Consider the following 18,306-nt stretch of genomic DNA (forward strand, 5'->3'; position numbering starts at 1 on the left):
CTAATTAAAAGTTAGCTTTTTTCCCCCCGTTTTGTTGTTTTTACTCATTAACCCCCCATTGCAAGGTAAACATGGTGGGATAAGCCCGGCGCGGTGGCTCACGCCTTTAATCCCAGCACTTTGGGAGGCCAAGGTGGGTAGATCACGAGGTCAGGAGATTGAGACCATCCTGGCTAACACAGTGAAACCCTGTTTCTACTAAAAATACAAAAAATTAGCCGGGCGTAGTGGCAGGTGCTGGTAGTCCCAGCTACTTGGGAGGCTGAGGCAGGAGAATGGCGTGAACCTGGGAGGCAGAGCTTGCAGTGAGCCAAGATCACGCCACTGCACTCCAGCCTGGGAGACAGAGCAAGACTCTGTCTCAAAAAAAAAAACAACAACAAAAAAAAGGTGGGATCCTTCTAATCCATCTCCCAAACCTCACAGCAACAGAAACTCAGTTTTTTAAATGAAGAAGTAGAGAAATTTTACAACGGTTCACTTTTCCAGAGACCCTTAATGAATTTTCACAGAGCAAGATGCTTCCGAAACACTCTTAGGACTGATGCTTCTGTGCAGTTCAGAGGCTAGGAATTGGTTCTAGTTGATACCTCTGCTATTTCCTATTGTAGCTTAGAGTGAGTCACCAAGCACATTAATAAAAGTAACCACTACAATGACTAGCATGTACTAAGGACGGCTTATGTACCAAATAATATGCTTATTGCCTTCTGTAAACTGCAGTATGCCTTTCAACTTCTCAGAATAAGCCATAAAGTTCACTCTTTAACTGTCCTCATGCTATGGGGCAGACAAACAAGACAAAGAAAGATTAAGTCATGTGCCCAAGTTTCACCACTCATTGGGACTGGACATAAAAAAGGGACAGTCACGTTGCTCCTAATGGAGAGAGCCCAGGTGTTGCAGTCAGACGAACCTGGTTCAGACCTGGGTCCCACTATTCTCGAGTAAGTTTAGCCAACCTACACCACTTCTCCACATCTCAGTTTCTTTGTCTGTAACGTGGAGCATTCACAGTTATTGCAAAGATTGCTGTCAAGACAATGCAGTACTTGGGACTCTGTTCACACGTGGTAAAGGATGGCTGCAATTATCAACACGGCTGCCGCTGTTGCTATGGGAAGGTTCTTGCTCACCTCCCCGTTAAGTGCTTCTGGATGTCAGCTTGCTGGTTAGTTAGCCTCCCACCACCATCTCATATCAGCTATTTCTTCTGTCTGCTTATTTTCCCCCTCTAACCTCCAATTCCACCACTATTCTCCATCCATTCACTCATGCATTTATTTATGGGGGACAGGGTCTTGCTCTGTCACCAAGACTAGGGTCCAGTGGTGCAATCATAGCTCACTGCAGCCTCAAACTCCTGGGTCCCAAGTGATCCTCCCGTCTCAGCCTCCTGAGCAGCCAAGATTACAGGTGGGCACCACATTGCCTGGCTAATTTTTTTAATTGTTTGGAGAGAGAGGGTCTTGCTACATTGCCCTGGCTGGTCTCAAACTCCTGGCTCAAGCGATTTTCCTGCCTCTGCCTTCCCAAGTGCTGAGATTACAAGCATAAGCCACCGTGCCCAGCTGCTGTCCTTATTCTCAGCACATACATTTCCCTCTGCTATTCACTGGGAAAGTAAAGGCTGCCAGGCATAACCTCTTTAAATTTATCTTCCTTCTCCTTCAAAATGTATCCACATTTACTCTCCATCTTTTTTTCCTTCAATGTCACAGAAGAAAAAAAAATGTCTCTGCTCAATCCAATCAGTACCATAGCTCTCTGGTGCTAGACAATGATGAGCAAAACACAACAGCCTCAAGCACACTCGGATCACCTTTCAATGGGTAAATCCCGACTGTGCTGTAATCCCCACCATCATAACCTCTGAGCCCGTTCTCCAAGACTACAATGTACCCAAGCCTCTGCCATCTTCAAAATTCCTTCCCAACTCCTGTCTTTCCTTCAAGCCAGAGGACCACTGGTCCCTTGGATCAACCAATGGCTGCTTTGAACAGCTGGGCTCCAGTGTGGCCCACGTGTCTTCTCCTTCCATTTACTCCTAAGCCATCCATGTTGGAAAGGCTGTTGTTGAGGACATTAATGATGGTGTGATTGCCAAACTCAGTGCCAGGGGTCCTGACCCCATTTCCTCGAGCCCTCTGAATTATCCAACACTCTTACCTCTCTCTTGTAATCATCTTAATCTTTGATTTCCATGAGGATGCCTGGCCTTGGTTTTTCTCTTTTCCTTCTGATTACATCATCCTCCTTCACTGTTTCCACACTTACTTTTCACTTATTCTCTGAACAGGCAGCTTTTTTCCCCATCTCTGCCTTTTCTCGGGCCCTTGACTTTTCTTTACCTGATGACAACCTAATCCACCCTTCGAAGTTCTAGTCTGCATATGACCTCCTCTGAGCAGCCTCTATAAATATCCCTAGCCTCTCTAGGCTCATTTATGTTTGAATCGAGATCCGGAACTTACCAAATACGGAGGGAGCCTTATGGGGACAGTTTTGCCCTGTTGAGAACATCAGCCCTCATGAGACAAGTGACACTACAGCATTTATTCTATAATACTATATTGAACCATCAGCTCTTTGAGGATATGATAGTGTGTCAACTTTGAACACGTATTCCCGGGCCTAGTATTGTGCCTAGACTATAATAGACTGTCATTTAAATGTTTAAGAAATTACAAAACACCAACCATATCTCCAACTGAGAATTCTGGACCCTTGAATTAAGACCACATGATTGTTTAGAGTTCTTTAAATATTCTTTGGTGCTGGTTTCAAGGACAGAGATGACTATCAAAGCGTGACTGGGCAAAATTAGACAAGGCCAAGAGTGCTCATTGGAAAGTACTGCTGATCTTCAAGTGGATCTTGTCCTTGGGTGGAGACAAGAGGGCCATTAACTCCAATGTGAATTAGGTCATAGGATTGAACTTCTGTCTGGTTAGGGCAGGATACAGCCATGATGCAAAGGTAGCATAGCAAGCTTTCAAAACTACAGGTCTCGATGATTCCTAATTAGGTTGTTTAATTATTGTTTGTTTGTCTGTTTCGAGATGGAGGCTCGCTCTGTTGCCAGGCTGGATTATGCAGCGACACAATATTGGCTCACTGCAACCTCTGCCTCCTGGATTCAAACTATTCTCCTTCCTCAGCCTCCCAAGTAGCTGGGACTACAGGCACGCGCCACCACACCCAGCTAATTTTTGTATTTTTAGTAGAGACAGTATTTCACTATGTTGGCCAGGACGGTCTCCATCTCTTGACCTCATGATTCACCCGTCTTGGCCTTCCAAAGTGCTGGAATTACAGGCATAAGTCACCACACCCTAATTATTGTTTTACTTGGTACAAATGTAAGTGAAGGGGGACTTTGTATGGAAGCAAAATACTAATTGTTGAACATGTACTGTATGCCAGACTCTGTCTTAAGCATTCTATTATTGCATTTTTTTCGCTCTTTCTTTCTTTAAGACAGGGTCTAGCTCTGTCACCCAGGCTGGAGTGCAGTGGTGCAGTCTTGCCTCACTGCAACCTCCACCTCCAGGACTCAAGCAACCTTCCCACCTCAGCCTCCTGAGTAGCTGGAACTATACACACACACGCCGCCACACCTGCCTTTTTTTTTTTTTTTTTTTTTTTTTTTTTTTTCCCCGTAGAGATGGGTTTTTTCCTCACCTGCTGCCCAGGCTGGTCTCGAACTCCTGGGCTCAAGTGATCTTCCTGCCTCAGCCTCCCAAAGTGCTAGGACTACAGGTGTGAGCCACCATGCCCAGCCAGGCATTGCATATGGATTATTTCATTTAAAGTTCAAACAAACCTTGTACGTCATTTCAACACTCCCATTTTGCAGAGAAAAGACTTGCTTAGCAGTTCAGTGACTTGACTACAGTCACGTTAACTCATAAGCTGTGGACCCATCGTTCACACCTCATCTACAAGACTCCAAAGCTCTTGGTCTTTCCTCCATAACCTTCTTGATGAAACAGCTCAACTGACCCTTGTGAAATGTGCTAGATTCTCAAACGACACTGGATGGCTAGGACTGATCTTCTGTTCCCAGACTAAGCAGCTCAGCCTCTTTCTCAAATGCACTGGTGTCTTTTCAAGCGGGTGAGAGTATCTTTAACGGGCTCTGCAGCCCCCGATTCATCTTCCTGAGAACTGGACTTGGAAGACAGCAGAAATAAATGATTCCTAGGCCTAGGATAAAGTTTCCTTTTGGAAGGAACAAATAATGGTCGGAGGGAGATTCCACCTACATTCTCCCAAGGCCACTGAGTTTGCTACCTGCGTAGTTTGCCATTGCAATTATTTGGGGTAGCAAAGCTGTAATATCAATCAATCTCCGTTCGATTGCTTTGCCATGAAATAAAAGCAGGCCAATTTATCAAAACTGAGGCCCTCCACTGAGTTTACATTGCCATTAAACTACCAACAGGAAATCATTAAGGTGAGGCAAGAAACCAACTGGTAAGTGAAATGAAATGATTTTTTTTTTTCCTCAAATATCGTTGTCTACAGTCTCCTTTGTTTGGCTGTCAGCATAGGCAACGTGGGGCTGGGTCTCAGATCTCTGTGTTAATATACAGTTGGTGGTGGAGAGGGCTCAGACACACGCATTTGCAATCCAATGGCTGCACCCAGGTAACTTCGTTCTCTCTCAGCAGGGCAAGCTACGTGACGATAAATAGGGGGAAATGTGTATGCGTTTGTGCGATAAAACAGGCTTAATGATTTTGAAGGGGAAGGAGTCCACGAGACATACAGTAGCAACTTAGGAACAAAATGGAACCATGCAGGGCCAATTAATGTGCAAATATGTGTGTGCTGAACTTGCATTCCATTCATCATGTGGACATGGAAATTGGGCCATTTATCTGTTATATTATGTATGTGACATCTTAGTTTGGTTCTTAAAGGCTGCTTGGGGACAAAGGGCCAGGTGCTTTGCAGCGAGCAGAGGGAATTTCAGATAAATTCTTCAGCTGTCATAAACATTGCCGGGCAGAATTTGGTCAGAAGATAAAGCTCTCTCCTCCACAGGGTTTTTCACATTTCTCAATAGCTGGTGTGCCATCTTATTAAAACTGTGTGTGGTGCAGGGAGGGGTGGCATATGCCACGAAAATTTATTGGCACAAACAGCTTGCTGTCATGTTTTCAAAGTCCAGATTTAGCAAACGTTATTCACATATTCACTGTCAATCTGCAGAGAGAAAGGGAACTGGCAAAGCCACTCATTCTCACTGAGTCTGTGGGTTTGCCATTCCTTTTGTCTCCTTTTAACCAATGTCTCCTCCACAGGTGGGGTTTGTTCTGCTTAAATTACAACTGTTTGTCTCTACTTAGGGGGGGGAAAAAAGAAAGTCATTTGAAAAGGAAAAGGATCTCGCAGAAGCGCTTTCCCAGAGCCACTATTATTTACCTCACAGAACACGCCATGAATATGGATCACACATTAAATAACGGTGATCGCTTGCTTTGATGAATCGCCATTAGAAATTCAATTAATAAAAGGTTACCTCCCTGCCGTCATGAAAGAAAATCTGATCTGGCTGCAGCAATGATCGTTCAGCCTTAGGAATGAATACTGGTAAGGAGAGAAAAAAAAAAAAGATGAAAAAAAACTGTTCCATCTGGGAAATGGGAGACTGGAATAAAAAAAGAATGAAGGAAGGAAGACTATTTTTGATCAAAAGCATTTCTGTACATGAAGCATTCCTACACTTCCTAATTCCCTTCGTCCTACTTACCCCTACCATGACCACCTGCCCACTACCATTCTCCCCACCCCATCATCCTGGTTGATACTGTTTGTGTTTTCTCTTTTTCTTGCCAAGGGCCTTCATTTTTTTTTTTTTCTTGGCATACAAATTACAACCTAAAAGATGCACACACCCTCAGTGTAGAGCCCTATCAGTTTTATATATGATGGTTGCCTCCGTAAATACATCCAGATGAGAGTGTTGGACATTTCCATTAGGTCCCTTTCTGCCCCTACTCAGACAACACCTCCCAGAGGTGACCACTATTGCTACTTTCATCATCAGAGATGAATATTGTCTGTTTATTTTATATATTATATATATATCTCATATATAATATATAAATAATATATATGTGGGTGTAGATGTACATATGCAAATGAAATCACAGACAGTACATTCTTTTCTTCTGATAGTTTTTTTCTTATAACATTATATCACTAAGATTCATACAGGTTGTGTCATATATCTATAGATAATATTTTTTGATTGCTGTATTGTATTTCATTGCATGAATATACCACTATCGAATTTATCTATGATTCCGTTAATAGACATTTGGTTTGTTTCCAGTGTTTGGGTATGGTAAATAAAACCTTTATGGGGACTGGGTGCGGTGGCTCACGCCTGTAATCCCAGCACTTTGGGAGGCCAAGGCGGCTGGATCATGAGGTCAGGAGATCAAGACCATCCTGGCTAACATGGTGAAATCCCGTCTCTACTAAAAATACAAAAAAATTAGCCAGGCGTGGTGGCGGGCGCCTGTAGTCTTGGCTACTCGGGAGGCTGAGGCAGGAGAATGGCATGAACCCGGGAGGTGCAGCTTGCAGTGAGCCGAGATTGCACCACTGCACTCCAGCCTGGGCAACAGAGCAAGACTCCTTCTTAAAAAAAAAAAAAAAAAAAAAAAAAAAAACCTTTATGGGAATTCTTGCATGTGTTGTTTTGGTGGACATAAGCACTAGTTTCTCTTGGGCACACAAGTAGAAGTGGAATTGTTGGATGATTAAACATTATTTCACCTATGTTGGAAGTACTTTAACTCCTCGGATCTCCTTTTTTTCAATTGGTAAAACGAGGATAAGAAATATCTTATGAATGGTCGGGCGCGGCGGCTCACACCTGTAATCCCAACACTTTGGGAGGCCAAGGCAGACGGATCACAAGACGGTCAAGAGATTGAGACCATTCTGGCCAACATGGTGAAACCCCATCTCTACTAAAAATACAAATATTAGCTGGGCATGGTGGTACACGCCTGTAGTCCCAGCTACTTGGGAGGCTGAGGCAGGAGAATCGCTTGAACCTGGGAGGCAGAAGTAGCAGTGAGCTGAGATCATGCCACTGTACTCCAGCCTCGCGATAGGGCGAGACTCCATTTTATATATATATATATATATATATATACACACACACACACATCTATCTATCTATCTATCTATCTATCTATCTATCTATCTATCTCTATATATATCTTGTGAAGTTGAAAAGGGGCAACATGGGTGTTTTCTTGTTGGATGATTATTTTAAACTGCCAAATAGGATGCAGATGTAAGAATGTGTCTGGGGAAAGGAAGAAAGATGGAAGATCATAGGCAACACATGGCTGTATGGGGTACCGACCAAAGAGAAACAGGACATATTCAGGTATGCTCTAGAAAGGGCAATCAGTCCTTCATGACTGGCAGAGCTAATATTACTGAACACCTGCTGGGTACCAGGCCACAATCCGTGTGGTTTACACAGGATGGCACTTTGTACCCTGACAGACATGGTTACGCATTCCAGCTCTATTCCTCATTAGTTGAATGGCGCTAGGAGAGTTACTCAGCCTTTCTAAGTCTCAGTTTACTCTTCTGTAAAGTGGGGATCATCATAGCCTATACATCACAAAATTTTTGTGAGGATTTTATATAACGATGTATGCAGTGCGTTTATAAATAAATGGTGCATCAGAGGTACTAAATACATAGAAACTGGTATTCCCATGACAGCAAACCACCAGAGGAAACACTGCCGTTGCCATTTTAATGCTCTCAACAGCTTCATAGGATGCATATTGCTATTCCCGTTCCAAAAATGAGGAAACAAGATTTGTGTTGTTTAATAACTCACTCGAGTGACTGGTCCCAAGATCATGGGGATATAGGTGACAGTGGAGGCTGCTCATCTCTGCCCTATCCTTGTGCTTCCCAAATCCCTGCCTCACTAGGCATCTGAAATCACTCACACTAAATGCATCACAGCTCCTGGAAAACCTTTGCACACCAAGTTACCACATCCGAGGATGGAGACATTTGAACGGGAATGGATACTTGTGGATAATGATCTCCCCTTAGGTGTTTGCAGAACCCTGTGAGAATCTGCCTCTACAAGTTTTATTCTATTTCACCCCACTAACGACTGTGTGGTGGATCAAAGGGAGATATAACTATCCCCATGGTATACCTGAGGAAAGCGAATAGCCACAGTTAACCCATTTATGCCTGAGGTTGCAATTTCTCGAATTTGAAACATCAGACTTTGGTGATGACCTTGAGCAGTAGGATATAAATAACTCCCACATGCTTAGGGTTCCAAGAATGGAACACTAGGCCGGGCACGGTGGCTCAAGCCTGTAATCCCAGCACTTTGGGAGGCCGAGACGGGCGGATCACGAGGTCAGGAGTTCGAGACCGTCCTGGCTAACACGGTGAAACCCCGTCTCTACTAAAAAAATACAAAAAACTAGCCGGGCGAGGTGACGGGCGCCTGTAGTCTCAGCTACTCAGGAGGCTGAGGCAGGAGAATTGCATAAAAACCCGGGAGGCAGAGCTTGCAGTGAGCTGAGATCCGGCCACTGCACTCCAGCCTGGGTGACAGAGCGAGACTCTGTCTCAAAAAAAAAAAAAAAAAAAAAAAAAAAAAGAATGGAACACTAGATGTAATTAAGATGATGCGCAACATCACACAGAGCCCAGGGCTCCCAGAACCCGGGTCGGTGTTTCTTTGCTTTACCCACACAGTGGCTTGGGAGTGAGAGTGACTGGCTCCATAGTGCTGAGCATATTCTGCAGGAGCCCATTACATGACAACATGGACAATTTCCAATGGGTGGTCACCTTGCTGGTGACTTCTGACCAGCTTCATTTTTTATTCTTTACCTATGTTGTCAGCATCCACCACAATTCTTTTCATGCCTTGGAGACTGAGTAGAAAAAGAAAAACAGGCTGGGCATGGTGGCTCACACCTATAATCCCCACACTTTAGGAGGCTGAGGTGGGCAGATCACTTGAGGCCAGGAGTTCGAGACCAGCTTGGTCAACATGGCGAAACCCCATCTCTACTAAAAATACAAAAATTAGCCAGGTGTGGTGGTGCACACCTATAGTCCGAGCTACTCAGGAGGCTGAGGCAGGGGAATCCCTTGAACCCGGGAGGTGGAGGTTGCAATGAGCCAAGATCATGCCACTGCCCTACAGCCTGGGCAACAGAGCGAGACTCTGTCCCAAAAATAATAAAATAAAATAAAATAAGGGAAAGGAAAAAAAATATAAACAAAAAGCAAAAGAGAAGTAATGGAGAAACTGTATAATAGAGACAGTGGAAGTTTCACTGGCAGAGCCAGGGCTTTGTCTGAGCTGGGCTAGAATCATGATGTATATATCAAGAAACAGACTCTGAAGTCACCCCGCATCATCTTTACCATGCACACTCCATGAGGAGCAGTGCGGTGACCTGGGCACCCCAAAACCCAGCAGCACAGCAACCACTCAACTGAAAACATACCATCCAAGCCACCAGGAAATGAAACACGGAAGAATCACCGCGAGAGTGCTCGTTGCACTCCATCACAAAAGAAACCCACTTCAAACTGTCTTCTAAAGGGACACAAAAACCGTGTTTCCTACCTCAGCTTTGCCTGTAGCCTGACTTGCCGAAACCTGCAAGTTAAAGAAGAAAAGACGTTAGTATTGATTCAACAAGAAGGTAATTGGATTAATTGTCTTTTTAAAGGAACTGGCATCGATAATTTGTTATGACCCGAGGGGACAAGGTTGCAACACACACCACACACACACACACACACGCATTTTCTTCCACCAAGCACAGCAACATGATTTGTTTATCCAGTCCTGTTAATGAGGCGAATAGGATAATTAATATTTTCAACATATTATAACAATCTTGTCAGGAAAAAAAAAAGTGGGGAGGGCTGTGAGCAATGTCCGTGTACTGATAATGATTAAATAAACACTGAAAATGAAAACAAAGGTGCTGAAGACATTTTTGACGTGTTTTTTTCCCCTCTTAAACCTTTAAGTCTGTGTTATGAGAAACACCAGGTAAAAGCTACAATGACAGCAATAACAGCAGCTTTATGTTTGCAAAATTCCTCAAAATACTGTGAAATAGAGAGTTGTGCCAGGAATGGTGCCAAGTTGTTTACATATTTTATCTCATTTAAGCCCTCGAATAACTTTTAGGACCCCATTTCATAAAAGAAAATATTGGGTTTGTATAAGTTAGGTCACTTTTCCAAAGTCGGGATGTTATCAAGCAGAAGAAATTAGATTTAAACCCAACATAAAGTCAGGTGGATGTTCAGGCTCCTACCTACAAGCCTTCTCCATATCAAAGGATTTGGTGTAGACACCTCTCAACATTGTTCATCTATGCCTAGAAAGGGTCTCCTATCTAGAGATCAGATCTTCTTCTGTGTGATAACTCTTAAGAAGCTTGCTATCCTACAGCTTCCCTTATACCTGGATGACTTGGCCAACCTCAGCCGCACTGCCGATCCGACTGCTTGGACTGAGCTATGTCCCCAAAATTCATATACTGAAGCCCTAACCCCCAATGTGATTGTATTTGGAGACTGGGCCTTTGGAAAGTAATTAAGTTTCGATGATGTCATGAGGGTGGGCCTTCATGATGAGATTAGTGCCCATCGAAGAAGAGACAGCTGCCCGGGCACAGTGTCTCACGCCTATAATCCCAGAACTTTGGGAGGCCAAGGTAGGTGGATCATCTGAAGTCAGGAGTTCGAGGCCAGCCTGGCCAATATGGTGAAACCCTGTCTCTACTACAAATACAGAAAATTAGCTGGGTGTGGTAGTGTGTGCCTGTAATCCCAGCTACTTGGGCGGCTGAGGCAGGAGAATCACTTGAACCAGGGAAGGCGGAGGTTGCAGTGAACTGAGATTGTGCCACTGCACTCCAGCCCAGACAACAAGAGTGAAACTCTGTGTTAAAAAAATGAAACATGGCCAGGCGCGGTGGCTCATGCCTGTAATCCCAGCACTTTGTGAGGCCAAGACGGGCGGATCACGAGGTCAGGAGATCGAGACCATCCTGGCTAACACGGTGAAACCCTGTCTCTACTAAAAATACAAAAAAATTAGCCAGGCTTGGTGGCGGGCGCCTGTAGTCCCAGCTACTTGGGAGGCTGAGGCAGGAGAATGGCGTGAACCCGGGAGGCGGAGCTTGCAGTGAGCCGAGATTGAGCCACTGCACTCCAGCCTGGGCGAGAGAGCGAGACTCCATCTCAAAAAAAAAAAAAAAAAAAAAGAAAGAAACATAAAAAAGGAGAGAGAGCAGAGACCTTACTTTCTCACTTTCTCTCTCTCTCTCTCTCTCTCTCTCTCTCTCTCTCTCTCTCCCCTCCTGCACACAAGAAAGGCCACGTGAAGACAGAGCAAGAAGGCAGCCACCTACAACCCAATGAGCAAACCCTTTTCTGATACCGAGTCTGCTGGTACCTTCATCTTGAACTCTCAGACTCCAGAGTATGAGAAATACATTCCTGTGGGTTAAGCTGCAGTCCATGGTGTTTTATTATGGCAACCCAGGGTAAGACACAGACCAATACCAGCTAACAGATGTGAATCCAAAAAAGGACTTAAGAATGTATGACTTCCCGAGTTAGGCAACCAGCCCCTGCAGCTCTTACTGACCTGGCTTTGGCACCATTTCTCCCACACTCACTCCCAAGGCAACAGACTGGGGAGCTCAAACAGAGCTCAGTGTCCATGGAGCAGCTTTCATGCACCATTAGCCTCCTAAATGGGAGACCAGACTTCAGACTGACCTCAGCCAGGAAAGTCCACGAGCTGTGGCTGAAGACTTGCCAAGCCATGAATCCGGGGCCCAACCATGGGGAAACTCACGGTGTGATGGATGTCAGAGGTTGGAACCTTCCCTCCCCTCCCTCATTCTTGGAGCGCGTTCAGGACTGGGAAAGTAGCTGATTCCGTGGTGAACAGCCACATCCTTAAAGCACAAGCACACAAGATCCCTGGGCTACATTACCTCATGTGAATGTGTATATTTCTCTGCTGAAAACCAATAGGAATATGTCAGGGAAATATGATATTCAACAGCTATAAGCCTCAGGCAGAACTACTCCCTCTGCTTCAGTGAGCTCCATGGGCAACAGAGTTTTCAGCTGACTACTCTGATGTCCCCCAAGTCATAACTTTAGCATTTCCTAAATTTGTGCCATTTACATCATCAAGCCCCTTTTATTCCCCCCTATTAGGGGGAAGCCACTTCTTGCATCCACCTTAGGGAAATACAAACATAAAAAGGCACACACTTAACTGTCCATCGTGGCATTGTTCTGACAGCAATACATTTTTAAAAGAGTATAATGACTAAAGTACAAGGTTTGAATACTAAACCACCTATAAAGGGAGACAGTAGGGAGTGGCAGGGCCTTTGGGGTAACTAATGATGGCCCACTAGCTAAAGTCATTTGCATTTCAGTTTTTACCAAGCAAAACATGGTTCTAGCCAAACAAAAAACACATACATGATCTGAATGTGGCTGTTGGACTTCCAGTTGCTGATCTTTAAAGCCAAGTCATGTGCAATCCATCCATACTATAAACCATTACACAGCTTGGGGAAGATTCTTCTATTTTAATTCTTCTGACATTAAAAACTCTACAGCATATATTGTTAGTGAAAAATGAAAGAAGCAGAAAAGTGAACATAAGATGATACCGTTTTCTAAAAAAAAAAACAAAACTCAAGTATGTATACATCCTCCATCTCTCTCCTCACCACGCACACCATCGATGCATATCTGAAAAATGTATCAAAGGATATACACCGAACTGACAAAAGGTTTACCTCTGAGCAAACTGGAACTTGACTGAGACCCAAGGGGTGAAGAAAAGTCAGGGGAACTTTCTCTTTTCCTGAATTGTTTAAGATGTTTACATCGATAATGTATCCACTTGTAAAATAAAACATATGTTTAAACAAGGATAAAAAATAAAGCTTCATACCACTTTAGCATTAACAAGAGACCTTGTCTTTGCTGCTGTGAATAGTGTTGTGCTCATGTCCTTTGCAGGGACATCAATGGAGCTGGAGACCAATATCCTCAGCAAACTAACACAGGAACAGTAAACCAAATACTGCATATCCTCACCTAGAAGTGGGAGCTAAATGATGAGAACACATGGACAGATAGAGAGGAACAATACACACTGGGGCCTTCTGGAGGATGGAAGGTGGGAGGAGGGAGAGAATCAGAAAAATAATGGGCACTAGGTTTAATACCTGGGGGATGAAATCATCTGTACAACAAACCCCCATGACACAAGTTTACCTTTGTAACCTGCAATATGTACCTCTGAACTTAAAAGTTAAAAGAAATTCACACACAAAAAAATGGAAAACAAAAAAGAGACCTTGTGGGAATGTTGGCTATTTTTTTTTCTTATCAAAAAGGAGACTAAAAAGAACTCTCTCAAGCATTCACATATGGTGGCACAGTTGAAGGTAAGGCATATCGTGATGCAATAGGGAGTGGTAGGGCTTGTGGACAACGACAGATAAACTATACTGCATTCATAATTTTACCAATTGGCTAAATATAGGAAACAAGGGGTAAACTTTACCGAGGCCCCTCTAGGTAGCTAGAACCCTCTCTACACTGCATTCAGAGTGGATTTCATAGTCAAAATTAGATTAGATTCAGAGATTCACTTCTAAGGCACGTAGTATTCACGAATGTGCACCCACAGACCTCAGGGTTTGTCACAGCCCACTGTGGCTGGACTGCACGCTGGGCAAGCCAGACCGTACTGCAGAGGCCTGCTGGCAGATGGAGGGTTCTTTAAGGGTTGCTGACGCCAGCTCCAGCCATGGGCTTTTATCAAGCCAGCAGCAGTCATCAGAGTGTCTGCAGTGGGGTGCTGATATGATTAGAGCTGTGTTTGAGGCGGGCCATTCTGTGGACCAGCGCAGGGTGCAAAAGGGACGTGGGAAACTTCCAGCAGGACACTCTGGAAAGCTTTGTTCCAGCTATTTCCCATCCCTTTAATCATTTCCCTTCCTCTCCTTCAGTTTCTCTGCATGTGTTTGAAATCGCAAAGGCCGACATTAAGGGTTTCCTTCTCGCTTGTGCTAGGAAGTCGGTCGACGTGATTCCTTTTCAACTGAGATTGGAGACATAAAGAGCCTTTCCCAAGACCACACCAGGGACTTTCAGGGGCCGGGTGTGAACTCAGGTCGAACTCCAAAGCTGCCTCTGAAACCCAGGCAGGGATTCTGTCACATGATGGAGACCCGGATTCCCTCCTGGGACTCTCACACGTCAGGAGATGTCCAGACTGACTTAACAGACAGAGGGAAGATCACTGTCCAGTCACAGCCACCTGTTCTCCCTGAACCCTGTCTGAGATGCCCAAACACTGTCTGGGGCTCTGATGCTGCAAACCAGTCTGTGGTCTCTGCCTTCCGTGCTGAATAGCATGGGCCTACCCTATAACTTTTGCAGGGTCGTGGTAAACAGGCCTCTTTCGGTAGCACGACACAAAACAACACAAAATGGCTCAAGCACAGGAAGGAATTTATCATCTCATTCAAGGGATAGAGCTCACTTTAAATGGATCCAGATAAGAATCAAAGAGATTTAATTACTTCCCTGGCAAGTGGCAGAGCTGTGAACTGAACCGGGTCTCTATCATCCTAGACAGCGCTCCCTGCACAGCTCTGCAGTGCTCCCATCCCAAAACCCCGACACGCAGTGGGTGGCTGTCGGCTATTCCCTGGCTGGACTTTATCCCTTCCCCTCTCACTGACTGATGCAGGTCACCCCGTCCCTTCCTCCAGTATTTACAGTAGGGATGGCTGTGCCAGCGGTGCTACAAGTGGCCCACCAGGCAGCAAGACCAAATAATCACACCCCTTCCTCAAGTGCCATCCTGGTAGGCCTCCAGATTTCCCTCCCCACCAGCAAGTGACACACCACGGTGCTGGACCGGGAAGCCTTTACCAGTGACGTCAGTGCATCTTAACTTAAACCGGCTTTCCAGGTAAACATGAGGATCCATGGTGGCATCTGGGTGATTACTTCTATCGCCAGTCATTCACATGAAAATCTTAGATCCCCACGCCCTGGAGTCTACCACGTCATCTTTGCCAGACTGTCTATGGCTTGTATGGAACTGACTTATGGAACAGTCTGACACTAGCATATGAAATGAATGACACACGCGTGGAGGTTCTCTGAGCTGTAAGGACATCTCGGCCAGACACAGATAACGGCCCAGTCACTCTCAGGCCTGAGAATTCCTATCCTCTCAAGTCCAACTCAGTGTAAAACTTTGGTCTCACATACAGTATAAGGTGCATCTCCTCCATTCCCCCTAGGCGGTAACCAGAAGGACTAACTGGGGAGAACGTATGGTCTTTTCTTTCGTGACCTCTTTCCTCTTTGGTTTTCTGGTTTCAACAGTTCTGCCACTGGGTCTAAGAAGATGGGTTCAAGAGAAAGGGCAACAACATCCTTTGTACTTTGCAACAAATGAAATCATCTGCTAATGCCACTGGTGATCAGGTGAATTCCAACAGCAACAAATGCCCTCTGCATGAAAGAGGTCCAAATGCTGGCACCGTCATGGGGTGTAGGTGGATTTGGGGGATTCCTATGGGTGAAGGCTGCTTGTGTTTGTCAAGGATATCCAAGCTGCAGTTGCAAATAGAACCAAATGCATAACAGCTCAATACAATGGACATTCATTCCTTTCTCATGTAGGAGTCCTGGGTGGGAGATCAAATTGGATAACAGATATCTTCCACATGAACATTCAGAAAACCAGAGTGAAAGGGGTTCTGCCATGCTTAAGATGTGGCTTCCAAAGCTATCATCATCATCTTTATCCCAGTGCAACAGGAGGAGAATGAGTAGTGGTTTTTACGGACCACACCCAGAAGCAGCATGCATCATTCTAGCTCACATTCAATTGTCCAGGGCTCAGTCACACAGTTGCCTGTGTGGCAGAGGGGTGTAAGCATAGCCAACCGTGTATCAAAGGGGAGAAGATGGTTTTGGTGAACAGACCCAGCTGGTTGGCCACACATCCCCACTGAAGCGCTACTTTGTACGAGATCCTCCTACATGGTTCCCTGATAGGAAATCCACTTCTGCTCAACCTCTCCCAAACTCTCCTGGTGATGGAATGCTGGCTCTTGATGCTGAAACTGTCTCGCCTTGCAGCTGGTTCTCCCTGGTGCACCAGCCACAAAGCTCAGACCCAGTTTCTCTTTGGTATCCCTTTAGTCCTCAGGAAACTCAGGTCATCACCTGGCCACAAAAAAAAGCAAGAGCAAAGTAGAGAATGAAGCTTTCTCTCTCCTCCATTCCTTTTTATCTCCTCCTGCACAAGTAAGCCCAGAAGGACAACCATCAAAGATGCTGTATGAGATCAGCGCCTCTTCTTGCTGGCCTCCCAGTAACTACAAGAGGCGCCCTGGAGCTTGGCTTTTTTTACGACGTTGTGGAGAAGGACATTGACCCATGACTCATTCTTCTCTTTCTTCTTGAATCCTCTCTGATCTTCTGCTTATATAGACTAGTGGACACTAGAAATAGCACAATTGCCTTGTCCTCTCTTAGCCCTGGGGAGGTAGCTGAACCTCACTATTTTGGAGCTTATCATGCATAGCTTATCTCTGCAGGCAACTTTGGGTCCTAATGATCCATTTGGGGATAAGAGGAAACATTGCATTCCCCTTCTCCTTTACACAGCCACCTTGACAAAGGGGAGCAGGCAACAGGTTGTGAGTTCTTCAACAAACTGAGTCAACTCTTTCCTTGAACCAACTTGAATCTCTAGATTGTTGTCACAGGTACAAACAGAAAACCTTAAAGTCCTATTGTCAAAAAGTGGTGAAGCAGGCCAGGCGCGGTGGCTCACGTCTGTAATTCCAGCACTTTGGGAGGCCAAGGCAGGCAGATCACGAGGTCAGGAGTTTGAGACCAGCCTGACCAACATGGTGAAACCCCTTCTCTACTAAAAATACAAAAATTAGCTTGGCATGGTGGTGTGTGCCTGTAATCCCAGATACTCAGGAGGCCGAGGCTGGAGAATTGCCTGGATCCAGGAAATGGAGGTTGCAGTGATCCGAGATCGTGCCACTGCACTCCAGCCTGGGTGACAGAGCAAGACTCCATCTCAAAAAAAAAAAATTGCTGACGGTTTCCACTACTGGCCACTGGGCTGCTCTCAGGGCACCTGCAGCTGACATCTCAGAAGTCTGACTATCCTAACTACTAGCCTTGATGCAGAGGCTACATCTAGGTGCTTTGGGATCAGTCCCAGGGCAGCCCAGACTTCCAGTCTTCCTGACCAATGTGCCAGTCAACTGAATTTCACCAAGAAACCTGACTCAACTCACCACCAGCAGGTGCTGCCTAGATTCCTGACCCACAATATCTTGAGGTAAATAAACGGTTCCTAAGTTTTAGGGGTACTCTGTTACATGACCATGAATGATGACAAGTGACTTAGCCTCCCTAAGCCCATAATTTTGTATCTGTAAAATGGAAATAATATTTTATAAGACTGCTGTAAGAATTAAGCAAAAACAATGTTGAAGGTGCCTGGCACAGTTGCTGGCCAATGGTAGGCAGAGTTTTATCCTCCCTGTCACAAAACCCTGGGCGTCTATGCTGTTCCTTGTGATTTTCCACAACGAATTTTATTCCTTTCCTGGCGAATGATTTTCAGAACCTTCAACTTGATCTCCAGCTGGTAGAACGTGTAAGGATTGCTCTGGAGTCAAAAGTGCCTGATCTTTATAAATCCTTACTCTACCATGGGAACGTTACCTTACCTGTCTGAGCCTCAGTTTCCTTATTTAAAAAAGGGACACAAAAATCTGTCTTGCTGTTTTATGTATATTCATTGGTAACATGTGGCTTAGAGTTGGAGACTGAGAATGAATAGCTGTGGTTTTGTGAGTTCAGGGTAATCACTGTAACACTAGCAGAAGTCCTAACATCTGATATTATGAGCCCTACCGTATTCAACAGAGCCACTTGCTAACAGCTCACCTACAGAATTGTATTTGTTTTTGTTTTTGTTTGGACAGAGTCTCGCTGTATCACCCAGGCTGGAGTGCCGTGGCGTGATGTCGGCTCACCGTAACCTCCACCTCCCAGCTTCAAGCAATTCTCGTGCCTCAGCCTCCCAAGTAGCTGGGACCACAGGTGCCCACCATCATGCCGGGCTAATTTTTGTATTTTCAGTAG

The 18,306-nt window shown here is 45.0% G+C and overlaps 1 protein-coding gene across 4 annotated transcripts in view; it reads right to left on the reverse strand.

Annotated features, from left to right (window-relative positions):
- Window positions 1-18,306, reverse strand: part of RBFOX1 (RNA binding fox-1 homolog 1) — a 2,487,135-nt gene that overhangs the window by 1,839,693 nt on the left and 629,136 nt on the right. For all 4 annotated transcript variants that reach the window (XM_050774301.1, XM_050774299.1, XM_050774300.1 and 1 more), the window contains exon 4: window positions 9,665-9,697. In XM_050774301.1, coding sequence (XP_050630258.1) covers window positions 9,665-9,697 — 33 coding nt within the window. The remainder of the gene's footprint in view (window positions 1-9,664; window positions 9,698-18,306) is intronic.

Source organism: Macaca thibetana, chromosome 20, assembly GCF_024542745.1.
Source record: "Macaca thibetana thibetana isolate TM-01 chromosome 20, ASM2454274v1, whole genome shotgun sequence".
Classification (NCBI taxonomy): domain Eukaryota; kingdom Metazoa; phylum Chordata; class Mammalia; order Primates; family Cercopithecidae; genus Macaca; species Macaca thibetana.